The following is a 27,981-nucleotide window of genomic DNA, read 5'->3' on the forward strand; positions in this document are numbered from 1 at the left end:
TTGTTAGCGGTGTCCATGCAGCTTGCTGACAAAAAGCGCTGCTGGCGGTCATACTGGCGGGCTCGGGCGTTAAGAGTTTTCTCCATTGTGTATGCCTCTTCTACGAATTCCGCGACGGTTTTCGGTGGGTTGCGAACGAGGCCGGCAAATAGTTGCTCTTTAACTCCTCGCATAAGCAACTTCACCTTCTTTTCTTCCTTCGTGCTCGCGTCGGCACACCGGAAGAGACGCTTCATTTCCTCAGTGTACACAGCAACGGTCTCGTTTGGGTGTTGTATGCGAGACTGTAGCAGCTGGTGGGCTCTCTCCTTTCGCACGACGTTAGTGAAGGTCTTTAGAAGCTGCTCCTTGAAGGTTTCCCAGTTCGTGAGGTTAGCTTCCTCATTCTCACACCAGACTTTTGCTGGTCCCTCCAAGGCGAAGAAGACGTACCTAAGTTTCGTGGCATCGTCCCAGCTGTTGAAGATAGCCACACGGTCGAACTGCTCCAGCCATTCCTTGGGGTCGGCGCCAGGCGAAGCGTCGAAGGTTGGTGGCACCCGGGGCTGGTGAAGAATGATTGGAGTCGTCGTCTGGGGCAAGCTCATGGTTGACGTTGCTGCTGGCTTCCGCTTCCGGGTAGGGTCCGGAAGAATACCGGACTCTGGTGCGTCCCCTAGCAGGCGTCGGCTTGCGCGGTGGACTGGACTCAGGTCCTGCGGTTCATGACTCAGAGGGCTGGCGTCACGACTTGCAGGTGGTGTCCGGAACATGAAAGGCTACCCAGCACCTCCACCAGATGTCACGTTGTAGTGACGGCAGTCCAGCGGTCAGGAAGACACCAACCAGTCTTGGAAACGAAGCTTTTTATTTGGGCTGACTTGCGCCCGCAAAATAACTGAATCACTCGGCGGCGTAAGCAACAAACGTTCTCGTCGGTCGTCGAACTACGAATGTCCGCCGCTCGCGGCATCGCTCAATTTAAAGCCGGTAAGGAAACTTCCAGATAACAGGTCAAGATCATCTACGGTAATCTGGAAAAACCTAGATGCAGCCTTTCATGGCTGCGAACAATCGAGATTAGTCTGGTCGCTTCTCGCGCCACGAAGAAAAGTGATAACGACCCTTTCCTGCTGCCTTGAGCGTGAGCGAACACACACTGCAATGATACGTGGCATCACTGTTTTGTAAACAGTGGCGTAGCCAGAAATTTTGTTCGGGGGGGGGGGGGGGGTGCTCATGTTTCAGCGCGGCCTCCTCATAGAATTTGTGGAGAAAGCAAACGTAAGAATAATAACTGCATCGCCATATTGGCAATGCCATTGGGTATTAGATAACGCTACACACTGTCTAGACAAGTGAATTGTGTATTTTTTGAACAAAATAATGTGTTCATAAGTCGTAAAAACCGTGGCAGACATAACTGATGCCAATACTTCCATGTTTTTGCGTAATTAATAAGTAAAGAAAATATCACACGGATTCTAGAACTATATCCGCCCGAAACCAGCAAAGCAGGGCATGCCGCTGATATGACAAACGTAAGGGCAATGAAATTAGAGGACAAATATTTTAATGAATGTTTGTCGTTCAAGAACTTTTACATTTTTGTAGTGCTTCTACAACGTCGGCAGTGAACTGCCGGCCGCGGTCACTGATGACTACACGAGGCGCACCGTGGCGAAGAACGACGTGGGAAAGCAAAAATTCTGACATGTCTGCTGCTTTGGCGGAAACAAGCGCAGCAGTTTCCACATAGCGGGTCAAGTAGTCCACGGCTACGATAATCCAGCGGTGGCCTGCAGACGACTTCGGAAACGGACCGACCAAGTCAGTTCCGATTTTCTCAAAAGGTAAGCTCGGTGGCCTTACCGGTTGCAAGATACAAACCGGTGGTGTGTTGCACCGCTTCAGCCGTTGGCAGGGAGTGCAGCTTGCTACGTAGTGCTGTGTCGTTGTGTGCATTTTTGGCGAGTAAAAACGTAGTCGGGTTGCAGCAAGTGCGCGAGCAAACCCCAGGTGACCGGAGGTGATGTCGTCATGCATGGCATGTAAGACGGCACCGCGAAGAGAAGCCGGGGCACGAAGCCGCAGACGGGCGCCGTCAGCTGAGTAGTTCTTTTTATAAAGTAGGCCGTCCCGGATAACGAAGGGTGTAGTAGTTACAGCCACGTGAGCCTTGGCAAAGAGCGCACTCAAAGCTAGATCTTGGCGTTGTTGTTGTTGGAACGTGACATGATCCGGAATAGTCTCGGTCAAAGAGGCTAGGCAGTCATCCAGGTCGTTCTCACCGACTGCCGTTGAAGGAAGAGGGAAACGCGATAAACAGTCAGCGTCAGCATGGCGACGGCCGCTTTTATAGGACAGAGAAAAGTCGTATTATTGAAGACGTAAGGCCCAGCGAGCTAACCGACCTGAAGGGTCGCGTAGGCCAACGAGCCAACATAGGTAGTGATGGTCGGTGATCACGTTGAAGTGGCGTCCATAGAGGTACGGTCAAAACTTGGCGACAGTGAAAACGACGGCGAGAGATTCCATTTCTGTGACGGTATAATTGCGTTCGGCTTTCGTTAAAGTGCGGCTGGCGTAGGCAACAACGTGTTGGTCGTCATGCTGAAGCTGGACGAGCACCGCGCCGACGCCCACGCCGCTAGCGTCGGTGTGGACTTCCGTAGGAGCCGCGGGATCGAAATGACGCAAAACAGGGCCAGAAGTTAGCACGAACTTCAGTTGTTGGAATGATGACGCACATTCTGGGGATCACACAAACTGAGCCTCTTTGTGCAGGAGGCAAGACAACGGATGGGCAATTTGGGCAAATCCTTGGATAAATCGACAAAAATACGAGCACAGGCCCAAAATCCTCCTTAAATGCTCTACATTTTGAGGTTCCGGAAAGTCACGCGCAGCCGCAATCTTTTGCGGGTCCGGCCGAATCCCGTTCTGGTCGATGAGGAATCCCAACACCACGGTTTGTCGCTCGCCGAAGTGACACTTTTTAGAATTTAAAATTAGTCAAGCTTGTTGAATGCAGTGTAGCACGAGCCCAAAACGTTCGTTATGTTCACGAAATGTCGTCCCATAAATGATGACATCGTCCAGGTAACACATGCATACCTCCCACTTTAGGCCACGCAAGATTGTGTCCATAAATCTTTCGAACGTCGCTGGGGCGTCGCACAATCCAAAGGGCATCACATTGAATTCGTAGAGTCCGTCAGGAGTCACAAATCCTGCCTTTTCCCGGTCCGCCGGATGCATCGGTATCTGCCAATAGCCAGATCGCAAATTCACCGACGAGAAATAGGATGCAGATTGTAGGCAGTCCACGGCGTCATCGATGCGCGGCAGAGGGTAGACATCCTTCTTTGTGATGGCATTTAGACGCCGATAATCAGCACAAAACCTCCATGAGTTGTCTTTTTTCCGCACCAAGATGATAGGGGCAGCCGAAGGGCTTGCTGACTCTTGGATAACACCTTTCTCCAGCATGTCTCGGACTTGCTCGTTGATTACCCGCCGCTCCGCTGGGGACACACGATATGGCTTCAGCCTGATAGGGGCTGCGTCACCGGTGTTTATCTGATGGTGCATACGCGATGCCGGCGGAGCAGGCGAATCAGCTTTGTGAGCAAAATCGAACACGGATGCGTAGCGAGTCAGCATTTCATGTAAGGCACGCTGCTCGGGCGTAGAGAGAGATTTGTTGATCATGCGGTTAATATCGGCGTGATAGTCGGGTTCTGCCCTCCGGTGCGGGAGAGGAGACACGGACCGAATATCCAGGGTTTCATAGTCGCCAAACGTCACCAACTTGAGGCCGGAAGGTATACAAACAGGCTCCGACGAAATATTCACCGTCCACACGAGGGCGCAACAATCGACGGCCTCAACAATCGCACGGGGCACAAGGAGATTTTTCTTGACGGAGTTGTTATGGTTGGGTTCAACGAGCAAACGACGGATGCCTGTTCGGTCGGCGGAGCAGCGTACGGGCACACACATTGCCGCCTGAGCTGGTAACAGTACATCTTTGGCGACACACAATACGCCGTTAACAGGGGCGGCTGAATCTTCAACGAAAACAGACAAAATATTCCGCCGAAGGATAATTTCGCCAGCGGCACAGTCGAGCGTCACTCCACACTCGCGATGTGTCCGCGGCGACCGCAGTGATAGCAAGTCGGCGACTCACGAAAACCGTAGGTATCGACGGGAGCGGGCGGTGCTCGCGAGTCGGAGGCAGCTGCAGGACGCACGTTGGGTGTACGGGGTACGGGTGTACTCCGGGTTTACGGGGGCTCGGAAACACGATCGTAACTGTGGGAGTACCGCTGATGGTCAGAACTCCAGGTCCACGAGGCTTGGGGATCGGAAGGCGGTGGTTGGACAGCGCATTCGTGATAGACAGGTGGTGGTGCGCCGACGCCTTGCAACTGCTTGCTCAACTCGTCGGCGACAACCCTGCGGACGAGCGTGGCAAGATCGTCATGGGTGAATAGTCGACGCTAGCAACAGCGGTAACATTAGCAAGGCGCCCAAACTTCGGTGCAATTCGGCGCATTTTCAACGCCTCGAAAGTGCGGCAATGCTGAATAACGTCAGACGTGCCGGTGAGGGTGTCCTTGGTGATCAGAAAATTATACACGTCTTCAGTAATTCCTTTCAAAATGTGGCCAACCTTGTCCTCCTCGGTCATGCATCTGTTCACAATTCGACAGAGCCGCAAGACTTCCTCGATGTATGTCGTACAGGTTTCTCCAGGCAACTGTGCTCGTTGAGACGGGGTATTCTCTGCCTTGCGTCTCTTTGTAAGGGAGTCGCCGAAGCACTTTGCGATCTCCTCCACGAACTTAGCCCAGGTGGAGAAGGATTCTTCGTAGGGCGGTACCGGTGAGATAAAAAACCACGTTGACGAGCTGCATGGTTGGGTCCCAGCGGTTGTACTTGCTGACCCGTTGGTAGTGTTTGAGCCAATCTTCAACGTCCTCGTCCACGCCGCCGGAAAACGTTCTAGGCTCACGCTGAGGAGGCCAGGAATTGGTCGATGCTTGGTGTTCACAGCCTGCGTTCGAAACAGTACCAGCCGTACCCGAAGAAGGACCGCTTCCGTCTTGGCTCGCCGTGTCGGGTTGGTCAGGGGGTAGCCCAGCCAAGCGTTTGCTCCGTCGAAGTTCTGCAGAGCCCAGAACGACTTACCTGGCACCTCCACCAAGTTGTGACGAAGGGAATGGGTTTATTTACAGGATGAACGGGATATGAGAGCAAACAGTGAAACGGTGAACGGCCAGCGTCGAGCCAGTCCCAGCCTCGAGTGCGCGCCCCTTCGTCGTCCTTCTTCATTTGCTCCGCAGCGCGGCCCGGCGTAAGTTGCGTAGCGACCCGGCATAAGTTCCCTAACAATATGCAACGGCCAGAAAAAAATCTCAAGGACGCTGCCCTTCGTTCCAGTGTACTGCGCAGCAGCAGCTGTCACCGGTCATGTATTGCGAGTAATTGCACCGAAATTTTAGTCGCAACAACGAGCACATGTATAAACGAGTTCTGCAAAATATGCGTTAGAAGTGCGAATATAGTGTGGACTATTCAAAATGCGAAAATACAACTTGATAAAGGATCAAAAAGTGTCAATGGAAACAAAGTCACTGTATGTATACAAAAAGCCTCGCAACAAGATATTTATATACCCGTATGTCGCCATTAAAGCTAGGTATCTAAGCAAAAGTCACTCTATATAATGCGTCAAACAAGGCAAATAAACATCTTGCGCTATCAGAGATAGTAAAATTTACAGATGGAAAGACAGACGATCCAGGCAAGAACAAAGCTATGATAACAGAGGTCGCGATATGTATACTTGGGCCATGCTGCGGTCGTGACAGCACCTTATGATTAGAATAATAGAGGAACAATGCAGAAATCAATACGAAAGTACGTATTTTTTAATTGCATGCACGACGACAATTATTCTGAACCCATAATTACAGAAGGGTATTCCTTTGGTTCATAGAAAAAATAAAAGCAGTTAGATAAAAAGGAAAGAGAAGGACAAACGAAAGTCACGAATGATGCCGCAAGTTGAAATAACCAATATCCGAGTGTGTATGTTGTGAAACTCCGCGTGGGCAGGGGTTTCAATAAGCAAGGTCAATCAAGATAGGTTAATGATATCCTCAAAATTTTCGTATTCAAATAGTAATTTTGATCATGATGCTAACTGATGCTTGCGTTACGTGACTTCAGGTGCATGGGCGTTGCCACGAAATCCGACTTGAATTAGTAATGTTCGCGCCAAAATGTCTTTTCTAGTCTGAAAAAGACATTGTAGGTGACAAAATCCAGAAAGTTCTCCGGCGCCGGAGGTTGTTTTCGTCAGCGGTGCTTGACAGTTCGAAAAAACTTCAGGGGGGGGGGGGGTGACTCCTAGCCTGGACGTGCGCATTTACTGTTAGTGCCCGAAGGTGCACATACCGGAGGGCGCTTCATCTGGAGGACGGAGGCTTAACTCACAAACATACACACAGGCGAAACCGGAAGTAGGGCTACTCTATCGTTCACAGAATGAAAATAAGTGGCAGAGGACAGGGTGCTGACGCAAAAATCGCCTTTGTCAAGAATTCGCAAAGCCTCATAAATCTCGCGTGCTTTATACAAGTTCCCTGCATTTTTTTCACATGTTGCAGAGATTCAAAAGTGGCGGGAATGCATGATCGGGTTGTTGCTGCATCAGGCTATAAGCGGCTGCCCATTCACTCAGCATGTCAGTAAGGCAACGTCAGATTCTCGGAGTACCAAAATCAGCGTTCACAGGTTGATACTAATAATAATAAACCTCGCATACGTGGTGTAATTTCAGCATAGGTGCTCTTTTTGCAGTGAATGTCGCAGTTTTCAACACATCAAAAACAAACGAGCTAAACTAATATGAAATACTTCACAGGGTCACCACGCCGCACAAAACTACTAACATTTCGCATTATCTAGAAAAATATAAAGCGAACTGGCTGAATTGAGAAAATAGGGCAGTTGATAACCAAACTGTCCGATTTGCCAGAAACAGTGGCGGATCAAACGATCAGCGTTCGAAAACTGGCATTATGTACAGAGAGCTACAACACTAACATTACAGGGATTGAAAGAGATCGGCAGGCTGAGGACAAAGGAAGTGCCATGACTGCTCCCTATAGGTCCACAGTGCGCATTCTAAAAGTAGTCGCATTTTTTCTTCGGATTCATATACGCCGTCTCCTCGCAACCGAAGGCCTGCGAAAACTCCTCAGTGTTCATGAGCGGCACGTTGCAGCGCATCTGGGGCGGCGAATACTTTTTCGTAATGTCTTCGGATAGCACGCTGTCGCGTGATCTGTGCTCGGGGTTGCACCACTTGTGGCAGCTGCTGATGAAGAAGAGCTGCTCGGGGAAATAGGAGCGCTCTCCGAGCCTCTGGGTGCCCTGAGGCGGGAGCGCCTTGAACGCGTCCAGAGCCTTGCGCATCCCACCGGCGTCGGCCAGGTTCTCCCCTCTGGCCGTGTCGCCGAAGTGGATTCCCGTAAGAGCGACGCTGGCGTTGTTGTACAGCTCCCGGAGGCAGGCCAGCCTGGAATTGAGCCTGACCTGCGACTCCTTCGACCACCAGTCGCGGCGCTCTCCGCGGCTATCGTAGTCTTTCAACCGAGGGTCGAGCCCATGCGTGACCTCGTGGGCGATAATGTGTCCCAGGCCGCCGTAGTTCATGGGTGCCGGTGCGCGCTGGTCGAAAAAAGGCGCGAACATTATGGCAGGCGGGATGACTACCTCGTGATATGTGGGAAGGTAGAAGGCGTCTACAGCGACCATGGGAACCCGGAAACGAACGGGTGGAAAGACGGGGCGCGATGCGCCGAGCAGCTTCAGGGAGGCCTTCGCCCTCGATCGCTCGACGGCAGACAGCATCTCGGGGAAACTTCCACGAAGGGCAGCGAAATACGAGTAGTACGCGTCGAGCTGTGCCACCGTCGACAAGTTGTTGTGCCGGCCCAGAACCACTTCGAAGCTGCGGACGCGTTGCAAGCCCAGAGGTCGCGTGGAGCTGTCGATCCTGCTTAGTGCTAACCAGCGCTTCTTGGTGGCGCTGAGGACACGCGAGGCAATCTCTCTCACCGCAGCCATCTTGTCTGGTGCAAAAAACCAGCGGCTCAGCATATCGCCCGTGGCGAAGGACAGCTCGTCCACGGCTATCTCGACGCACTGGCTCGCCGCAAGCGTCACCGCCCAGATCTGTCTGCCTTGGTCGCTGAACTGAGCGCGCGTGAGTGCTGCCGACGAAAAGGGCGCCAGGTAGCGGGCCAGCATAATAGCCGCGTAGCCTCGCACAGCCTGAGACTCCTGGTGCGCCAGAAGAAGGCGACCCAGAGGGCGCAGCTGCGCGCTTCGCGTCACGCCCAGCTCGTCCTGCTGAGATAGTCGCTGGTCGGTCTGCAAGACGCGGTTGACGGCGCTCAGCATATCCGTAGTGGAGTAGAACTCGCCCACGAGCTCCTGCAGGTCGGCGAAGCGCACGTAGCTGAAGGGCGCCGCAGCGTCTCTGTCAAGGGCCGGCAGCACTGCCGTAACCACCATGTTGTCCAGAGCCGTGAGGCGCTCGATCAGCTGTGGATCGGGCTCTCTGCACGACAGAAAGATTGTGCGGCGTAATGATTGTGCGCTACGGAGAAAGTTGTTAATGGCATGAGCTTGCAGTCCCACGACATTGGTGTTGACGGCGGGAAAGCAAGGTGAACCCGGGGGGGTGGAGGGGAGGGGGGGAGGAACACATTGTAAGAAGTCGGAGAGAAGGACGACGAAGAAGTGTACGGCAGAAAAGGGTGTGTGAGTGCAACAAATTAAGAAACGGAGGGTCCTGGAAAGTAGTAAAATGGCTCTTTCTCTGTGCCATGCGTGCGATGATTAATTTCATTGAACGGATTTGAGCTGATGTTCTGTTCCCAAGAACATGAGAACCACCTACCGAGGTAGAGCTAGATGTTAGCTTCTTTTTAGCACATTGTTTTCATCACGAATGTAGCTTAGCGTAGCCGATATTGCCGCTTTCTCGGATTGCGTTCATTTTTTTTTCTCACTATCGCTTATACAGGGTGTTCGACCTAAGATTTTCCAAAACATTTAAACATACTTTTTTAGATAGAAGAGCACAATTTTCGGCATAGTATGGTCGGTTCTGCAGTAGATCAGAATGCAACTAGGACGTGCTAGCTATCACACTGGTTAAATAGCGCTGTGTTATTCGCTTTTTGACAGTTGTTGTTAGTCTCCTTAATTATGAGAGGCCTATAGCACACCGCAAGTAATATCTATATCAGTTTCTATAATTTCTAAAATGCGGTTACGCTGGGTGCTGTGGCCCTGCGAACTTTTGCTCTTTCGTTGAGTCACGTGCGTTGGACCGGTTGCTTCGCCTTCAAGCTTCTCGAAAGCGCATGTATTTTGGCTCGACGCAGCCAAAATTTGGTTGGCCACAGCGCCGAGAGCAACCATGTTTTCGAAATTCTAAAAACTTCATGAATATACTTACGGTGGGATACACGTCTCTCACGCCCACCTTGTACACCGAAGTTGCAGAAGTTGTCGACGTCACCCGGGTAAAGACGTACCACGCCCGCTATTCCCTCACGCGTGTCTACGTCCCATGCCAGACACATGCGACGTCCATTCTTGTCCTACTTCGTAGTGCTGCGGCACCCAGTCGGTAGCCTCCAGACAGGGGGCAGTATGGATGGATGGATGGATGGATGGATGGATGGATAGGAGCGCCCCCTTTGAAACGGGGTGGTGGCAATTGCCATCTCACTGCTAAGCCCACCAGTGGCGCCGTACCGCGACCGAACTGCATTACCTGGCACTTGGCAAGCTTTAGGCATTCTAGGACTAAAGGGCTGTTGCCTGCCTGCCTGCCTGCCTGCCTAACCTACCTACCCTACCCTACCCTACACGCCCCTGCCTGCCTGCCTGCCGTGCCTTGCCGTGCCTTGCCGTGCCTTGCCGTGCCTTGCCGTGCCGTGCCGTGCCGTGCCTTGCCCTGGCCCGCCCCGGCCCGCCCCGGCCTGGCCCGGCCTTGCCCGGCCCTGCCCGGACCTGCCCGGCCCTGCCCTGCCCTGCCCTACCCGGCCCTGCCTTGCCCTGCCCTGCCCTGCCCTGCCTTGCCCTGCATTGCCCTGCATTGCCCTGCCTTGCCCTGCCTTGCCCTGCCCTGCCCTGCCCTGCCTTGCCCTGCCCTGCCTTGCCTTGCCTTGCCCTGCCTTGCCCTGCCTTGCCCTGCCTTGCCCTGCCTTGCCCTACCCTACCCTACCCTACACGCCCCTGCCTGCCTGCCGTGCCTTGCCCTGCCTTGCCCTGCCCTGCCCTGCCCTGCCCTGCCTTGCCTTGCCCTGCCTTGCCCTGCCTTGCCCTGCCCTGCCTTGCCTTGCCCTGCCCTGCCTTGCCCTGCCTTGCCCTGCCCTGCCCTGCCCTGCCCTGCCTTGCCCTGCCTTGCCCTGCCCTGCCCTGCCTTGCCCTGCCTTGCCCTGCCTTGCCCTGCCCTGCCCTGCCCTGCCCTGCCCTGCCTTGCCTTGCCCTGCCTGCCCTGCCTGCCCTGCCTGCCCTGCCTGCCCTGCCTGCCCTGTCTGCCTGCCTTGCCTGCCTGCCTGCCTGCCTGCCTTGCCTGCCTGCCTGCCTTGCCTGCCTGCCTTGCCTGCCTTGCCTGCCTTGCCTGCCTTGCCTGCCTGCCTGCCTTGCCTGCCTTGCCTGCCTTGCTTGCCTGCCTGCCTGCCTTGCCTGCCTTGCCTGCCTTGCCTGCCTTGCCTGCCTTGCCTGCCTTGCCTGCCTTGCCTGCCTTGCCTTGCCTGCCTGCCTGCCTTGCCTGCCTGCCTGCCTGCCTGTAAAATGACGTCGCTGCGCGTGGCATCATCGATGAAACGAAGTTAACTTCTTCGACTTCATCAAATACACCGACAGCGCCTTGTGTAGGGAGTGAGAGAGACGCCAATTTATAAATATGCAAGAAGAGAAAGCCGACTTAACGAGTGCTCAAATCCATATTTTTGATGTTTGCTATTTAGAATCACACTGCCGATTATGAAAATCTATAAAAACTGGTCACCTTTGGATGCCGACGGCCATCCATTATTTTTGATCCGTATCAGTTAAGTAATATCGCATTTTTATACTGTCATGCTCAACATACCAAACCGACGTAATATCTCTGAGTTTTTAAAATAAAATTATGTAAAAGTTGAAAAAATTGTCCTGTATGAATGCATATGTCGAGCACTCGTGCGCTTTTTTATGAACACACAATGTCTATTCATTTTCAGCAGGGAAGCCTTGATTGCACTTAGAATGAAATATTATATTCTATTTACTTCGGTCCGCACCTGTACATGTGCGGCGCCTGAAGTCGTACAAGGACTAAACACATGTATAGAATGACCGGACTGTGCGTTCCGCAGCTCCCAAAGCTACTGCGGCCAGGAAGGTAAAAATGACGACGAAATCCTACTAGTATAAACAGCACATGCTTACATCTAGACCATTTTTAACCAAATGTTATGGGTAGATATCGCATGTTCTAGACGAGCGTTTTCCCCTCTGTACTTTGACCAGTTTGTTATGTCAGTGACTTGACAGGATGGCTTCGTTTTCAAACTGGGGTAATCGCAAAAATGAATAAGCGCAACGTGGGAGCAGAATCACCATTGCGTGGCGCTAGACACATGCGGAGACGGTCAGAGCTCCGAGTGCTATTCTTCCAACTCTTCCTGAGCCTCTATATCGTGTGAATAAACACTGTTTGGGGACATCAAATTGTGTTGAATTCGGAAGCAGACTGCTGTAGTAGTTGCAGATCCACATTAAAGAAGAAACGAAGCTTGTAATCATAAATAGCTTCAAATAATTAAGTCAAAAAGGTTCAATCGATGCATGTGGAACTGAAACAACCGGAAGTAAATAACCAGTCTTCTGAGTTTACATGCGTCTAAGTGTGTGGTTGTGGGCTTCGTTCGAGTTTGTGGTTGGAGCATCCGCGAGCGGTACGTGCAGGACTCACTGCGGGCTGAGGAGCAGCGCCATTTCGGCAAAGAAGTCGCCCAGTGCGCCGTCGCGGACGAGGCGCGAGCGCAGCGAGTTCCATCCGTTCAGGGCAACCAGGCCGATGTCCAGGAGGAGCACGTAGAACCCCGGCCGCTTGAGGAAAGGACCCGGCTCGAGCCGCAGCAGCGGGTGCAGACCACGCGTCAGGCTCAGATCGACCAGGCTCTCGAGCAGCGAGTGGCGAGGACGCTGCTCCGGCGGCCAGGATAGGCCGTGCTCGGCCATCACGCCCCGCACAAAGTCTGCGACAGAGCACACTCTCGTCACTCTGGGTGCAGTTGTGCCGCAGATTTTGACGTCAAGCTGAGCCCTATTTAGCGCAAGAACGCGGATGGGATGCGTTAGAGCGTAGAGTCAGCCTGCAGGCCATGGCCACAGCGCCGCTCCCCACCAGTCAGCCTGTTTATTCTATACCGACTCCCGAAGGCGAGAATAAGCACCCTTATCGAGAGTAGAACGCTATGAGCAGACCACAAATCTGAAGTACGAGCCCACAACATAGTCCAAGGTGCAAGTGCTCGGCAGCCGATCTTACAGGTAAGCACTTCTCACTTCCATCACGGCGTTCACAAAATCCTCACCTTCTTATGGCGCTAGATTGCACGCTGCAGCCTGAATAACTTTGCAAACCTCATGCTTTCTCCGCTGCTCAAGCTTTAGTAGTCCTGGCAAAAGGTGTCTAGTTGTGTTAGGACTGTCGTTCCAGTGGGACATTTCTACGAATAAAATATAACGCAGCAGCAGCCTTAGCCTGCGTAGTGAGCAAGAGATGGCTGAGAGCCAAAACTTAGGTGAGTTGGTTGATACAAGTTCAGACACATGGATCTGGTGACAGGGAAGAGGTGGGTTGTCTGGCCGCCAGTTCGGTAATCACCTCCGTTGTTTCAGGGAATGTGGGTTGAATACCGCCAGTTGTTTCTTACAAGGCACTAGAATTTCCCCCAGACTCACATGTCTGCTCGAATGCCTGCAATCGGCGCACAAAATGTGCTGTTGGGCAAGTTAGAGCCGCATTTTCTCGGCGCAAACAGCGCTGCCATTAGCCGTCTCTTACCCCTTGTTATTTATGCGTAGTCGTTTCTCTCGTATCTAGACGCGTGGCCAGCTGCGACACCGCAGTCTCGAACGCGAGTCGGTTTGACTCGCCTACTAACGCCCGTGACTATGCAGGGGGTGTACTTGCGCTTTCTTTTTCATCTATCATTCTGATTCTTTTCATCCATGGCCTCGTTGCGGGGTTCACGTGATCACCCGGAGGGAGATAGTTAATGAAACTTTGCTTTCCTTACAACACTTCGTTAGTCTACACTTCTACACGGATCGTTTCGCGACCCGCTGCACGAAAGAGAGAACTTCGCACGGCTATTAGGACGACATTATTCATAGTCTGTGGCTGTACGCCATGGGGTGAAATTCGAAGAATTTGTTGGCCTCTCGAAGCCACACAAGTGGATGTGTTTTGACGCTGAAATATTTTACGAAATAACTTGTCACTGTCAGTTTTGAAGTAGTACGATAAAGCTCAGATTCACTACAATGACTCCCCTCTTCTCCGCTCGTCTTAAAGCGCAGCTCTTAGGAGCCCGTTCCCGGGTTGAGCCCGAAGCCTCTCTCTTTGAGGTGGCTTTGGTTGAGCAGCGTGCCTCGGCGTAACCGATTGCGGAGTGCAGCAGAGGATGAAAGAAGACAATAACGAAGAGAGCAGGAGGAGGAAAGTGGAGGAGGAGGGTACGCTTGCAGCGAAAACGCAGGTTGTGCGGCGGCGACTCCCGGCATCAAAGTAGCACGCGCCGTTGTTTGTTCTCCGGAGACATCAGTAGTAATGTACGCGTCGCTCGCAAGGCATGGCGCCAGAGTAGCGTACGAGGCAAGCCTCTTAAGCGGCAGCACTCAGCGCGCACTACCCAGTTCGAAACTCAGAACCGCCTCCGTTCGGCAGGGCGTGTTCCGTATGCCGAGCACGCAGTGCTGCATTGCCGAGGAACGTAGTCGTCGGCTGATACTTTTTCTGCTCGTAAACGTCGCATTTTTGGAAAAGCGGTCGCATGCATACGAAGCAGTTCTGGACAAAGGCTTTTTGAGCGGGAAACCCCTTATGAACGCAGTTCTTTTTTTTTCACATAATGCAAGGTTTCACTACAACAAACAATATATCCGCAGATCACCCAAAGGTGGTCTTATATTTTTTGTTCTATTAACGCTTTTGACGATAGCAAAAGCATTCCCGATTGGTTCTCTACTTAAGACGTAACTGAAGAATGGACCATTGCCTTCAATATATCCATGACAGTATCTTACAAATTTCTAATTTTCAAAATTTCTGTCCAAAAATGTTGGACATGGATTGTGTGAACTTTGTACGACTCTCGAGTTTTTAACCACAGGCTGAATCAGTTTAGCTGCCGCTAATTTTGTCCTCTGTGCGCTGTCATTATTCCTCGACAGTGCTATATAAATAGGTCTGTCATGTGGTACCAGACTCTCGGCAAGCGCCTCGAGGGCAGTGGCTCACCCAGATGGTCTGGCCCGTTGAGTGCGTGCTGGAAGCACGTATGCACCAGGTGGGCCACCTGCCTGTGGGCGCGGTTTGTCCTCAGCGTGCAGTCATTATTCCTCGACAGGGCTATAAATAGGTCTGTCATGTGGGACCAGCAAGCGCCTCGAGGGCACCCTGGCTCACCCAGGTGGTCCGGCCCGTTGAGTGCGTGCTGGAAGCACCTATGCACAAGGTGGGCTACCTGCCTGCGGGCGCGGTTTGTCCTCTGTGTGCTGTCATTATTCCTCGACAGGGCTATAAATAGTTCTGTCATGTGGGACCAGCAAGCGCCTCGAGGGCACACTGGCTCACCCAGGTGGTCCAGCCCTTTGAGTGCGTGCTAGAAGCACCTATGCACAAGGTGGGCTACCTGCCTGCGGGCGCGGTTTGTCCTCTGTGTGCTGTCGTTATTCCTCGACAGGGCTATAAATAGTTCTGTCATGTGGGACCAGCAAGCGCCTCGAGGGCACACTGGCTCACCCAGGTGGTCCGGCCCGTTGAGTGCGTGCTGGAAGCACCGCTGGACCAGGTGGACCACCTGCCTGTGGGCGCGGTTTGTCCTCTGTGTGCTGTCATTATTCCTCGACAGGGCTATAAATAGTTCTGTCATGTGGGACAAGCAACCACTTCGAGGGCACACTGGCTCCCAGCTGCTCCGGCCCGTTGAGTGCGTGCTGGAAGCACCGCTGCACCAGGTGGGCCACCTGCCTGTGGGCGCGGTTTGTCCTCTGTGTGCTGTCATTATTCCTCGACAGGGCTATAAATAGTTCTGTCATGTGGGACAAGCAACCACTTCGAGGGCACACTGGCTCCCAGCTGGTCCGGCCCGTTGAGTGCGTGCTGGAAGCACCGCTGCACCAGGTGGGCCACCTGCCTGTGGGCGCGGTTTGTCCTCTGTTTGCTGTCATTATTCCTCGACAGGGCTGTAAATAGTTCTGTCATGTGGGACCAGAAAGCGCCTCGAGGGCAGACTGGCTCACGCAGGTGGTCCGGCCCGTTGAGTGCGTGCTCGAAGCACCGCTGCACCAGGTGGGCCACCTGCCTGTGGGTGCGGTTTGTCCTCTGTTTGCTGTCATTATTCCTCGACAGGGCTATAAATAGTTATGTCATGTGGGACCAGCAAGCGCCTCGAGGGCAGACTGGCTCACCCAGGTGGTCCGGCCCGTTCAGTGCGTGCTGGAAGCACCGCTGCACCAGGTGGGCCACCTGCCTGTGGGTGCGGTTTGTCCTCTGTTTGCTGTCATTATTCCTCGACAGGGCTATAAATAGTTCTGTCATGTTGGACCAGCAAGCGCCTCGAGGGCAGACTGGCTCACCCAGGTGGTCCGGCCCGTTCAGTGCGTGCTGGAAGCACCGCTGCACAAGGTGGGCCACCTGCCTGTGGGTGCGGTTTGTCCTCTGTTTGCTGTCATTATTCCTCGACAGGGCTATAAATAGTTCTGTCATGTGGGACCAGCAAGTGCCTCGAGGGCAGACTGGCTCACCCAGGTGGTCCGGCCCGTTCAGTGCGTGCTGGAAGCACCGCTGCACCAGGTGGGCCACCTGCCTGTGGGTGCGGTTTGTCCTCTGTTTGCTGTCATTATTCCTCGACAGGGCTATAAATAGTTCTGTCATGTGGGACCAGCAAGCGCCTCGAGGGCAGACTGGCTCACCCAGGTGGTCCGGCCCGTTCAGTGCGTGCTGGAAGCACCGCTGCACCAGGTGGGCCACCTGCCTGTGGGCGCGGTTTGTCCTCTGTTTGCTGTCATTATTCCTCGACAGGGCTATAAATATTTCTGTCATGTGGGACCAGCAAGCGCCTCGAGGGCAGACTGGCTCACCCAGGTGGTCCGGCCCGTTCAGTGCGTGCTGGAAGCACCGCTGCACCAGGTGGGCCACCTGCCTGTGGGTGCGGTTTGTCCTCTGTTTGCTAGCATTATTCCTCGACAGGGCTATAAATAGTTCTGTCATGTGGGACCAGCAAGCGCCTCGAGGGCAGACTGGCTCACCCAGGTGGTCCGGCCCGTTCAGTGCGTGCTGGAAGCACCGCTGCACCAGGTGGGCCACCTGCCTGTGGGCGCGGCTGGGCGTCGCCGCCGAGTTTTCGGGGTCCAGGACGAGGAGCCGCTTGAAGAAGGACAGGCGGACTCTCGTCGCGAGCTCGTGGAACGAGTACATCTGCGAAGGACAATGTCACCATGCTTGGACGCTACGTCCAGTGGCCAGATATGTAGTGTTCCTCGGCTGCAACGTGTTCCGCACTAAATTGTTTAGCGCTGAAAACTACACTGGACCGAAGCGCCATAGTATCTTGGAAACGTTAATTATTAACGTTTCAAATATGGTTTTCAGTGCCCAGGTGTAAATAGCAAAGTTGTAGAGCGCCACTAAAGTGATCCGACCCAGGTGCTTCCAGCGAGGTAGCCTTAGCGTAACCCTTTTTATTCAACAGGAAAAGATTTAAAATTGTCTCGTGGCAGTGTGCTCCGTGTCTTTGAATGCGTCACGATTAGCGCCTTCATCAGCGACTTGGTAAAGCGCTTCCGGCTCGGCGCCTTCTGCGCAGCCTGCGACAGAGATTCGCTTCGCTATATGATCCGACATATGCACCGGGGCTGCTGACGGCGCTCTTTTTCAGAACGCTGAGGAATTTTTTTTAATTATCATGGACTTTCATTTTTGCCGAATGAAAAGGGCTTCACCAGGGCTACCTCATCAGAAGCACCTAGGTGGCCCCATTTTTGTGGCGGTCAACAACTTTTCTATTCACACCTATCAGCTTGAAGGCGTATCTGAAAAGTAAATTAATTAATGTTAACGAATTATGGAAGTAGACCAAACGAAAAATACTAGCTGACACATCACGTAACTGCAAACAACATACACCTTATTTCAGTCTGGATTAACACTGTTTTTTATTTGAATCTTGATCAGTTTCAGCTGGGACAACCTGCATTGCACCACCAAGACCAACCCACTTATTTGAGGTTGATACAACGCTTCTATAACCGGTAGTGTCGCCTTGTTCCGCAATTTAAAAAAAAATGGGCTCTTTCAGTTAGACGAGCAATTTTTTCGGCGTATGTGTAGCGCATCAGAATACGGCTAAGGCGTGCCACGTAGTAGGCTGGTTAACTGATATGAAGTACTTACTTATTAATTAGCACTGTTAGTCTCATTATTCATTTAGATAGGTGTAGCCCATCATAATATACGTATCAATTATTAGTACTTCAAAAACACAGTTACCCTCGGCACTGTACAAACTTTGGATTTTCGATCTTTTACGCGCACTGGAGGGATTGCCTGCAATATTCGCGAGAGCCCTGCAATTTGGCGCGATGTACGCATATATTGTTGGGCCACAGCGCCAATGGTTACTGTGTTTTCAAGATTATAAAAACTGATAATGGCATTACTTATGCTTGGCTACACGTCTGTCAGTATAGACACTAATAGTAATTGCCAGAATTTAACTGCTAAGCATTAGCTAACCAGCCTCTGTTTCTAAACAGAGGCTGGAGCTAAACGGCCGCTGTTTCCTCCAGCTGCCGGAAGGAAGCAAAAGATATGTTCACTAACTTTTTTTTTCAGGGCACAGGATTATAAGGCTACAACGCCTGCGTTCGATATGCGCAAGAGATAGTACCTGGCAAGTGATAATACACTTAACTAAACAGAGCTTTGCGCGCCAATGCTTATTAAGTCACTGGTGATAAGAAAGTACAGTGGAGGTTAAACGCAGCTGCTTTTTACAGCGATAACAGCCTGACCAGTGAAGTCACATGCAAGCTCGTTTTAACAGCATTGAAAAAACCATAACGAATGCAGATTTCCGCCGTCTTACATTAGCGGTGGTGTAGTGGGGTTTCCTTTACGTGCAATGCATCAACATGCCGAACACGTCTGTGAGGCTCAGGCGAGAGCAGGACATAATGTTCGCGTCCCTGTCCCTAGTAAACAAGTGGGCATGTCTGTAACCACTTGAGATATGCTAGTATCTTCATTGAACACACACCGGCGGCCGCTTGACGATGCATAGCATTCCGCCTCTGGAAGCCATGGCTCTTTCTCTAAAAAACTAAAAAGATTCATAGCCACCCGACATAATGAAATGTTAGCGCTGAAATTCAACACAGCAAAAAAAAAAAGAGAAATTAACGTAGACCTCTGAAAACGCAATGGTCGTATAAACGAGGCCTTTATACAGCACTGAATTTAAAACATTCTTCTGTAAGTTGCTTCGCTGGGGGGGCCCTCTCATTTCGAGAGCGTTTCGCGAAGCCGGCGGGGCCAAGTACAGCGCGCCGAGTGCACACATCTTGACTCACGCCTCTCTTGTTCCCGCACACGTATCCGTAGAAGTCGTCGCACGGGTCCTTGGTCAGGTCCATGGCAGCGGCCATGTCAGCGGACCAGTCGTTGCACTCCGGCTGCCAGCAGCCCACGGCACTCCTGCAAGTGGAAAGGAGGGACGCTTCGACTGGATGCGATTTTGGCAGAAGGCAATTCAGCGAAGTTGGTCAGCATACGGTCCAAAAACCACTTCACACGTCGTTACTACATAGCAAAAAATAACCCCGAAAGGTATTAAAACCACCACATTTAACGGCAGGCTTCCGTTATCTTTTAATTCGATTCCGGCGCTTCGTGACCAGGGTTAACTTAGCGAGGGCTGCATTTTTCTGCCATCATTTCGGCGCCCGAACTCTCCGCGTGCGTGGGCAGCAAAACATGCTGTTAGAGGGGGGCGGGGGGTCCTTGCTTCACCTGCCGCTTGCCAGGCCGAGGTCCACGTGTCTCGGCTCGGGAGGATGCTGCTACGGAGTGACGATGAGAACCGATGGGCTTCGAGGTGGAGGAAAGATTATAATGGTTTGTTTGCATTTTTACAGTGTTCGAAAGACAAGTTTAAGCGACAAGCGTGAATCTGTCGGTGATCGCACACATGCCAAATGGCTGCTTAAATAGGGATCCCCTGTCCACAGGTCCCTCGTTGGGGAATTTCATTCATGTAAAAGCGTACGATCAGTGAGATTTCGGTCACTTTTCCAGCCTCCGTCAACCGCCCACCTGGAAGTCCCCCGAGACACTCTCGCCATTTCTGCAAACAACCTGTTCCTGCAGCAGTGATGACAAGCCCAGATGAAGGCCCAGTCGGCATCGAAGGTCAGAGGTCAGACACACCTGCACAGTGTTCCGTGGGAACGAAAGGCCGATGCTGCACTCGCGCACAAGGTTTCACTGAGGGGAAGACGAGAAGTGCCTTCCGAAGCGCGAGCATGCCGGTGCGCATGCCCGCCGTCGCCACCGACATCATGCCGTTGCGTCCCGGGTCGTTCCTGCGCCGTAAACTAATGGGAACGTCCCCGAGGAATCCTCCGAGGCAGTGGATGTAAACCACCGGGGTAACCACCGCTGACGCCGTCACCTGAATTGGTGCCGCCGGATCCACACCGATGCCTCCTCGAAGCCTCGGTCGACTGACAACTACGAGTCAATTGAAAATTCTTCGCATGCTAGCGTTCTCCGTTGTTAGCATGCTTATCCTAATAATATCGATTCTCACCGCAGTCTACATCATCGAAAGGCTCTTTAGTTCGCCAAAAGAAATGCTCAAAACATTGCGTTTGAGGGAGAAAATACTTGCAACGAAAGCAGTCCATAGTTGCCTTAGCCCCTTAGTTAGCAGTCCTTAGTCCTTAGTTCCAGTCCTTAGTCCCCCTGAGCCTTGGTAGGTAGGAACGTTTTATGCTGCACCTAACTATGCAAACGATTTCCGACGACTCATGGGAGCTTTTACTGCAACTGAACCAATTCTAAAGCTAATTTTATTGGCTCCTGCATGATGCAAATTCTTTCGCAGTATGTAAAGGCACATTCTGGCAATAGACGAATACAGAAACACTGCCTTGTTTTCCACCCCCCCTCTCTTGCACGCGTATCACGGTGACAGCTGCACCCCAAACAGTCGGGTCACAGGCACTATCTTGCGTTCGAAACGGAGTTGGATGATCGTCGGTACAAATTTGGACTGAACATGGCGTCTTTATGACCGAATGGAAGCCAAAAACGAAGGTATTTAAAAGACGAACCAATTGTGGCTTCGTGGCGAATGGAGCATTTCGGCACACTGACAAGATTCGGCTGCCGAAGAGGCGTCGCAGCGATCGTTTGTAAAAACTGTAGATCCCCTTGCACTCGCAAACAATTAAATCGTCGCCATCTGCTCGTAACTGTTTTCGTGGAGTAAACACCAAATGGCAGACTACGTGTCGAAAGGGACAATGGAGCGTCGCACTTGCCTGCAATACTTCTTGTACTATATGTGAAAAGGATTCAGTAGTCATGAACGAGTGCGTTCGGTGCAGACCCAGCTACAGCAAAGAAGCGCTAAAAATCGCAGTGCTACTGCAGAGCCGCTCGACTCGCGATCGGAGACACGTTTGGAATGTATTCGGGTTTCGTGTACGCGAAGCAGCATAAACAGCAGTTCGCTTGTCGCAGCGAAAGGGTCGTTGTTTGCCGTGGCCGAGGACGGCGACGAGCTGTGCTACAACGGCTACCGCTAGTAACTTCGCTAACCGCATTTATGACGGGCATGTAATTAGGTAACCTCTTCCACGGTGCCCATCCTTGGACTATTTATTTCTGCTTCTCTTTTCGTTTTCTTTTTTTTTATTTTCTGTCCTTTCTTCACCCCACTGGCATTGTATGGATAGTATGCGCGACTTGACTTTCTTTTAGCAAAGCAGTTTTGAGCATGAATAGCTAAAAATGACGGCGGCTCACTCCTTAGAGAATCTAGTCTATATACCACTGCCCGTGCGCACCTGACACCGGCAGCCATGGCCCAGCAGCAGACCATGGTGCAGGCAGTGGCCGCCACAGCCGCCGACAGAAGGACACTCCAGCGGGGTCGCGCACTACAGGCCTCCCTTTCCGGCGGAGTCTTGGCAGCCCCGTCAGCCAAGAGGGAGCATTTTGAAGTCGGCAGTCCTGGCCCCAGCTGCCAATCCGCTAATTGTGGCTGCATGTGCGTCCACGTGTTTCCCACCGACATCTGAAGAGATCAAGGAAAATGTAGGAAGTTAAGAGATCGCGTAGAATTTAGCACTCGTTAGAGAGAGAGAGAGAGCGAATGCGTGTCTAGATAGTAAGTACGCAAGAAGTGGTGCCGCACAAAGTCCACCAAAAATAGTCTATCACATGGGTCGAGCTTACAGTATGGAAAGTTTTAATCAGCAAGACATGTACGGCCAGCATAAGCGCAAAGCCGCGGTGCTGACAGTAAACACAGGCAGATCGTATAGCATTCCATGTATGCTTTCTCGATAGGTCACGCTCGAACAGTGGGCCACCTCGCCGCGTAAGTGCAGCCAGTGCCGGAACCGAATAACTAGCACCGCATCGTTGCCAACAGTACACGTTGGGAATGGAGCATCCAGCGAGAGATTGTCATGAACTTCCCTTTAGCACTGTTCACGCTCTTCAGCACCCTCCGCTACACACGACCGCTCCACTTGGGCGGAAAGACCGGAAACACCAATTCGTGAATTTGTGGAAAATCACATGTACCAAATCGAAGCAAGCACTTTCATCAAGAGGTTCTGTCCATGGAAGTGATGTTGCAAAAGAATTTTAGGGCAATGCTTACACAAAAACAGAGCTAAACTGCGCGAATCAATCGTTTAATCCAATAAATTGTCATGTCAAGGGTGCCTGATTACCCTGTTTATTACTCAGCATTCGTTTTCATTACGTGTAGATTGCTACGATAGTGAAGTGGCGACCTTCGGCTTATGACTATTAGCCAATTCACGCGTGTCCGCTTATGCATATCTATCACATCCCAGCTAGGAGCTTAATATCCCCCTTGGTAGCGTTCTGCACTGACAGCTCGCACTGATCGCTTTGATTAAAAGTGCATCATGGAGAGTTCGCAAAAAATACCGTTCCAAATCAGCTGCCAAGAACAAAGGGTACTTACCCTCAGCCTGGGAATGAACCTTTTCTTCTTTCAACTGTTGTGGTTTTCCTCCTTCTTCCTCTCCTTTTTTTTCTTTTTGTTCATTTCTTGTCCAAAAAATGTAGCCGGTCTTCTTTGGTGGTTGCCGGATTGTCTAGCCCTCAGTCTAAAACAAAAAAGAAGAATTCACCCACAAATTTTAACTATAGCATTTCAGAAAAGGTAGTTGCTGTTGCAGATTTCTGAGCAGAATCGAGTCTCTAGGAGTTCTGCAGTGTAACTGCTGTTCCATTTAACCAGCTTACACTGAATTAATCTGTATTTCGCCCCACCGCGGTGGCTCAGTGGTTACGGCGCTCGGCTGCTGACCCGAAAGACGTGGGTTCGATCCCGGCCGCGGCGGCCGAATTTCGATGAAGGTGAAATTCTACAGGCCCGTGTGCTGTGCGATGTCAGTGCACGTTAAAAACCCCAGGTGGTCGAAATTTCCGGAGCCCTACACTACGGCGTCCTTCATAGCCTGAGTTGCTTCGGGACGTTAAACTCCAATAAACGAAACCAAACCTATCTGTCTCTCAAATCGGATTTTACCCAACGTTATAGCTGTTCAAGAAACGTGGTTATCAAAAGAAATGAAGTTTAGTATGGGAACTTATCAAATTTGCAGGATTTATCACCCATCCATGGGGTGCTTTACTATTATTAGTATCATCGAGATTTTGTCACAGGGTAAGTTTTGTGATTGTGTGTACTGATGTCCATTGCCGAATTCAGTATGTCGATCTATCCATCCCAGGATTTCATCCCATTACAGTTGGTAATGTTTATTTCCCATCTGAAGTACACGACACCCGTCCTCTGGATTCTTTACTCTCTCTCAGCAGGTCGCATGTTTTGCTGGTCGGGGACTTCAGTGCAGACCACTCCACTAGGGGATTTCGAACGGATCAGCGCGGCTCTCGTTTATGGGACGGTGCCTGTGCAAACAACCTAATCTGTACGAACTCGGGTTTTCCGACTTTTTCTCCGATGCCAGTCACGCTCAGTATTAGATTTAACGTTCTCCACCCCAAAGGTAACAGTTTCCTCTTGGACTCCTGTTGACTCTGCAACAAATATTGATCCCTTTTCAATCACTTTGGTATTTGCGCATCCGATGGCTTCGATCGGCGCACTCAGGTGCCTCCTAATCAATTTTAAGAATTTCAAAAGCTCACTCACTACGGAACTAAAAAAAAACATACCGAACTAGTCTAATGAGGGCAAGGTGGTGGGCGTTTGCTCCGCTATAGATCGAACGCAGAAGAAATCGGAGTTAGTATTGCGGGCTGGTAAAGGCATTTCTCCGAGTACTCGGTGAAACGCGGAATGTATGAGGGATTATAGGCGGCGCAAGGCAGCCTGCAAGAAACTACTTCATAACGAATGCCCCCGCAATTGGATCGATTACAAATTTTTCGCAGCTACTTTCAAGCGCAAAGGATGCATATGATGATCAGCATTATGTATATCTATCTAGAACGGAAAGCAGACAAGTATTAATGTCCCCTTTCCAGAGATCTACGAACAGGCTGCCACCGGCTCACAACATCCCAACATCTATGTCGACTCCTGCAGAACTTGCAAAGTCTTGAGAGGAAATTGGTAGAGGCCGTGAATATCGCTTTTCAGCTGTTCTTCCCCATCAACCAAGAGTGGGTGATCACTACGGTGACTTTGTTGATGTCTCTGTTTATGAGCTTTCATACAAATCGCTTACCTTCTGCTGCTCCTGGCCCTCACTGTGTCGCCAATGCGATGATTAAGCAACTTTTTAATGTACCTCCCAGTGATCTATTGAAGCTGGTAAATTACCTATTAGAACCCTATGGATCCTGAGTGCCTGGAGCCTTTCAAAAGTTGCCGCAGCGCTTAAATAGCAAGGCGAAGGGTTTGTCTTAGACAGCATTAGACCCATTTCTTTGACCTCGAATCCGGCGAAACTAATAGAACGTGTGCTGTATGAGAGAGTGATGCCCTTCGTTATCGAAAAGAGGCTGTAAACCTCTGTCATATTTGTTTTAGGTTTCAGCTTAAAACATAGTGACTGGCTAGTTGGTTCTGCATATGATGTGCGCATACCGACCTAGACATCCGCGTCAGGTTAGCTTTCCGCCGTAATCAATATGCTGCTCTTGTTACTCTTGACATCAGTGAAGCTTATGACTCTGTAGAACATGGGCCCGTGCTTCGCCGATCACCGGAACTAGGCTTTCCAAGTTACTTTGTGACATGGGTGTCAGCATTCCCGGCCAATAGCGAATTTTATTGTTCTCAACGCACGGTGTATTCAACCAAATATCCTCAGTCTAGATGTGTGCCCCGAGGTGCAGTTCTCTCCGCGGTGCTTTTCAGCCTCTTATACCCCTGTCAAGCGGGCAAGTTAAGTGCACTTACGGAAAGCGCACTTCGGGACCCCGAGTGACACTTTAGGCTACGCGGTGCTAAACGGGAAAAGAGAGTGTACTTTCAGTAAAAAAAATGGCGAGAGGCTAAGGACGCGTTTTTTTTAAGATTTGTTTTAAATATATAAAAACTTCTAATAATTGATTGCTTTACGTCGTGTCGTGGATAAAAACAAATCTAACCGATTTTTTGTCAAAAAAAGCGAAAATACGTTTTTTATTACAAGAACATTGCAAGTCAAAGCCGGCCAAGACGACTTCCTAGCCTATCCAGACCAACATGGCGGCGTGCGACGAGGGAGTGTGTGGTGCCGCTAGAAAATATGAGCAAATTCTATGCAGTTATCTTCACGCAAGAGCCCGGCGCCGACGTCAGGAAGAACAATTAGACGATGAACTTGAAGATGCCGCGTCAACTTTCAGGCACTTGGAGGACCAGATCATGGCCAACAATTTCGCCATCGCGACCGTCCTGGCAGAGCACTATCCTTCCGCTCACCGAGAGCGGTTGCGCTTTGTACGGAATGACACTTGGTTTGAGGACACGTTACCGAACCTCAGCGAATTTCATTTCAGGCAAGCGCTGCGTGTGTCGCCTTCCACTTTTCGATATATAGTGGAATCGTGCCGCCCGGTTCTTGAGCGGCAAACCACGACCATGATGAAGCCCATCTCTGTGGAAAAACGTGTCGCCGTGGGTCTGTACCGCTTGTGTTCAAGCGCAGAGGACAGAACTGTTGCGCACCTCTTTGGAGTAGGTCGTTCCACTGTGAACGTCCTACATCAAGAATTTTGTGCCGCAGTGGTCGACCTTCTTGAAGGGGAATGGCTGCAAATGGTGCATCCGATGAAAATGAGTGCCCACATGCGTGAATTCTACGCTATAACAGGCTTTCCCCAAGCCATCGGCGCCTTGGATGGCTGCCACTTTCCCGTGTCGCCACCGAAGGAGCATGCCACGGACTATTATAATTACAAAGGCTGGTAGGTTCCTTTGCTTCCGGCAGACTCATTTTTGCACTTTGCACAATTTTACGTCGTTATCACGCCATAATGAATAACACTTTTCTTTGTGGTGAAGGATTTATGCAGGATTGTATATATACTTATCAGACATTGTATATGTGCTCAAGTTGCGCACTACCTAGTAGCGTGCTTAATAGAGTCCGAACTTCTGTTCATGATGGAATATTAAAAGCAGTGGCAGAAGACGTCACCGTAATTACCCCCAAATTTTCTGTTACTCGAGATTTGTGCATAAAAGTATCTGGTGTGTGTGGATGATGTAAAAGTGCACTCCTGGTGAGCTTGATTTTTTAATGACTGATGTCTCATTATTGCATATTTAACTGCACTGCTTCTGATGGATATCCTCTTCCTATAATTTGTAACAACCCATGCTTCATATTGTATATGTGCGTTCGTATGTGCCAGTTTAATAAGTTCCGTCTGTTTAATGCTTTGAATATAAATTTCATTAGCAGCAGCCATCCCAATAATATTATTTTTTTAAACCTATTCGCCTCATAATACCAGAATTTCCTGTTGGGATTCTCTGCATGCTGTCTTTGCTGCATTGTTCCCTAGTTCATCATTCCCAATCAAATCTAGTATGCCTTGATCTGTGTGTGCATTTATTTGTGCAAGTCTGCATTTGTGCTTCGTGCATTTTTGCATTTGTGCTTTGTGCATTTCTTTGCAGTCAGCACACTTGTCCACTCTACTAAAGCAGTGTGCATCAGTACAGAAAAAGTTAAATCCTAGCTCGGCTACTGTATATTCAATGCATTGCAATTCACACGGCAATTTGTATGCATATCCGCCTGACTACTGAGTGCCTGCTTAAAATTGCAAGGCCACCATGATGGCTCAGTGGTTATGGCACTCGGCTGCTGACCCAAAAGACGCAGGTTCGATCCTGGCCACGGCGGTCGAATTGCGATGAAGGCGAAATTCCAGAGGCCCGTTTACTGTGCAATGTCAGCGCATGTTGAAGAACCCCAGGTGGTTGAAATTTTCAGAGCCCTTCACTACGGCGTCTCTCATAGCCTGAGTCGCTTTGGGACGTTGAACCCCAATAAATCAAACCTAAAAATTGCCATTCCTGTACGCAACAGGGAGCCATTTCAAGGGTGTAAGCAACTGTGCTGATGACTGTTTGCATGCGTTATCTTTGCAACCAATGCTGATGAACCCATATTTGCTCTCCCACACAGGTACAGCATTATACTCCTGGCAGTAGTGGACCATAAATACCATTTTCGGTATATAAACATCGGTTGTCCCGGAAGATGCCATGATGCCAGTGTTTATGGCCGCTCTAAGCTCCATACTCTAATCGAGAATGGGACCTTCAGCTCTCCCACGGCACTGATAGAGGGCACCAATGTTCCACCAATTCTTCTATGTGATCAGGCATTTCCCATGTCACCAAACCTCCAAAAGCCGTTTCCAAATGCTAATCCTGGAAGCCGTGAAGCAGTTTTCAACTACAATCTTTCGAAGACCAGGAGGATTGTCGAGAATGGTTTTGGGAGGCTAAAGGCACGCTTTCGCTTTGTGATGAAGAGGATGGAGTGCCGGCTGAAGAAGGCAAAACTGGCTGTTCGGGCTGCTTGTATCCTTCACAATATCTGTGAGGCAATGAAAGACAGCGTAGAGCCCCAGTGGGAAAGTGAAGCACGTGCATTGGACTTGTATGCCCAGCCATCACGCAACACCGAAGAGTGCACTGGGGGAGGGCAAGCTGTGAGGGACGCCCTAGCAACTTATTTTTGGAAGAAGGCACAGCATCAACACGTGCCATGAATGAGCGCAATATCAGCCAGACTAAACTGAAGCAGGTGTTTTTGACTAGGTCATTGTAGTGTTTTAAGGTGGATGCTGGCTTTTGTTGTTCGACTAATGTGACAACGAAAACAGTGCAAACTTCACAAATGACGCAGAAAGGGGAGACGAGACACAGGCGG

General features: G+C 50.9%; 2 protein-coding genes across 2 annotated transcripts in view; both read left to right on the top strand.

Moving 5' to 3' along the window:
- LOC149344504 (uncharacterized) overlaps window positions 1-27,981 on the top strand; it is a 389,372-nt gene that overhangs the window by 267,288 nt on the left and 94,103 nt on the right. The gene's annotated exons all lie outside the window — the stretch shown is intronic.
- LOC149344508 (uncharacterized) lies at window positions 25,635-27,975 on the top strand. Its single transcript, XM_089542627.1, has 2 exons — window positions 25,635-25,996; window positions 27,229-27,975. The coding sequence occupies exons 1-2, from the start codon at window positions 25,671-25,673 to the stop codon at window positions 27,818-27,820; spliced, it is 918 nt and encodes a 305-aa protein (XP_089398753.1). The 5' UTR covers window positions 25,635-25,670; the 3' UTR covers window positions 27,821-27,975.

This window comes from Amblyomma mixtum, chromosome 5 (assembly GCF_055824585.1).
Source record: "Amblyomma mixtum isolate Tamu chromosome 5, ASM5582458v1, whole genome shotgun sequence".
Classification (NCBI taxonomy): Eukaryota; Metazoa; Arthropoda; class Arachnida; order Ixodida; family Ixodidae; genus Amblyomma; species Amblyomma mixtum.

What these genes read in the sequence shown, in the direction of transcription:
- LOC149344508 (XM_089542627.1), top strand. Translation starts at nt 25,671, where the DNA reads ATGATGAAGCCCATCTCTGTGGAAAAACGTGTCGCCGTGGGTCTGTAC. An exon ending in TATTATAATTACAAAGGCTG is followed by an intron (nt 25,997 to 27,228) that starts GTAGGTTCCTTT and finishes TCTCCCACACAG; the next exon opens with GTACAGCATTATACTCCTGG.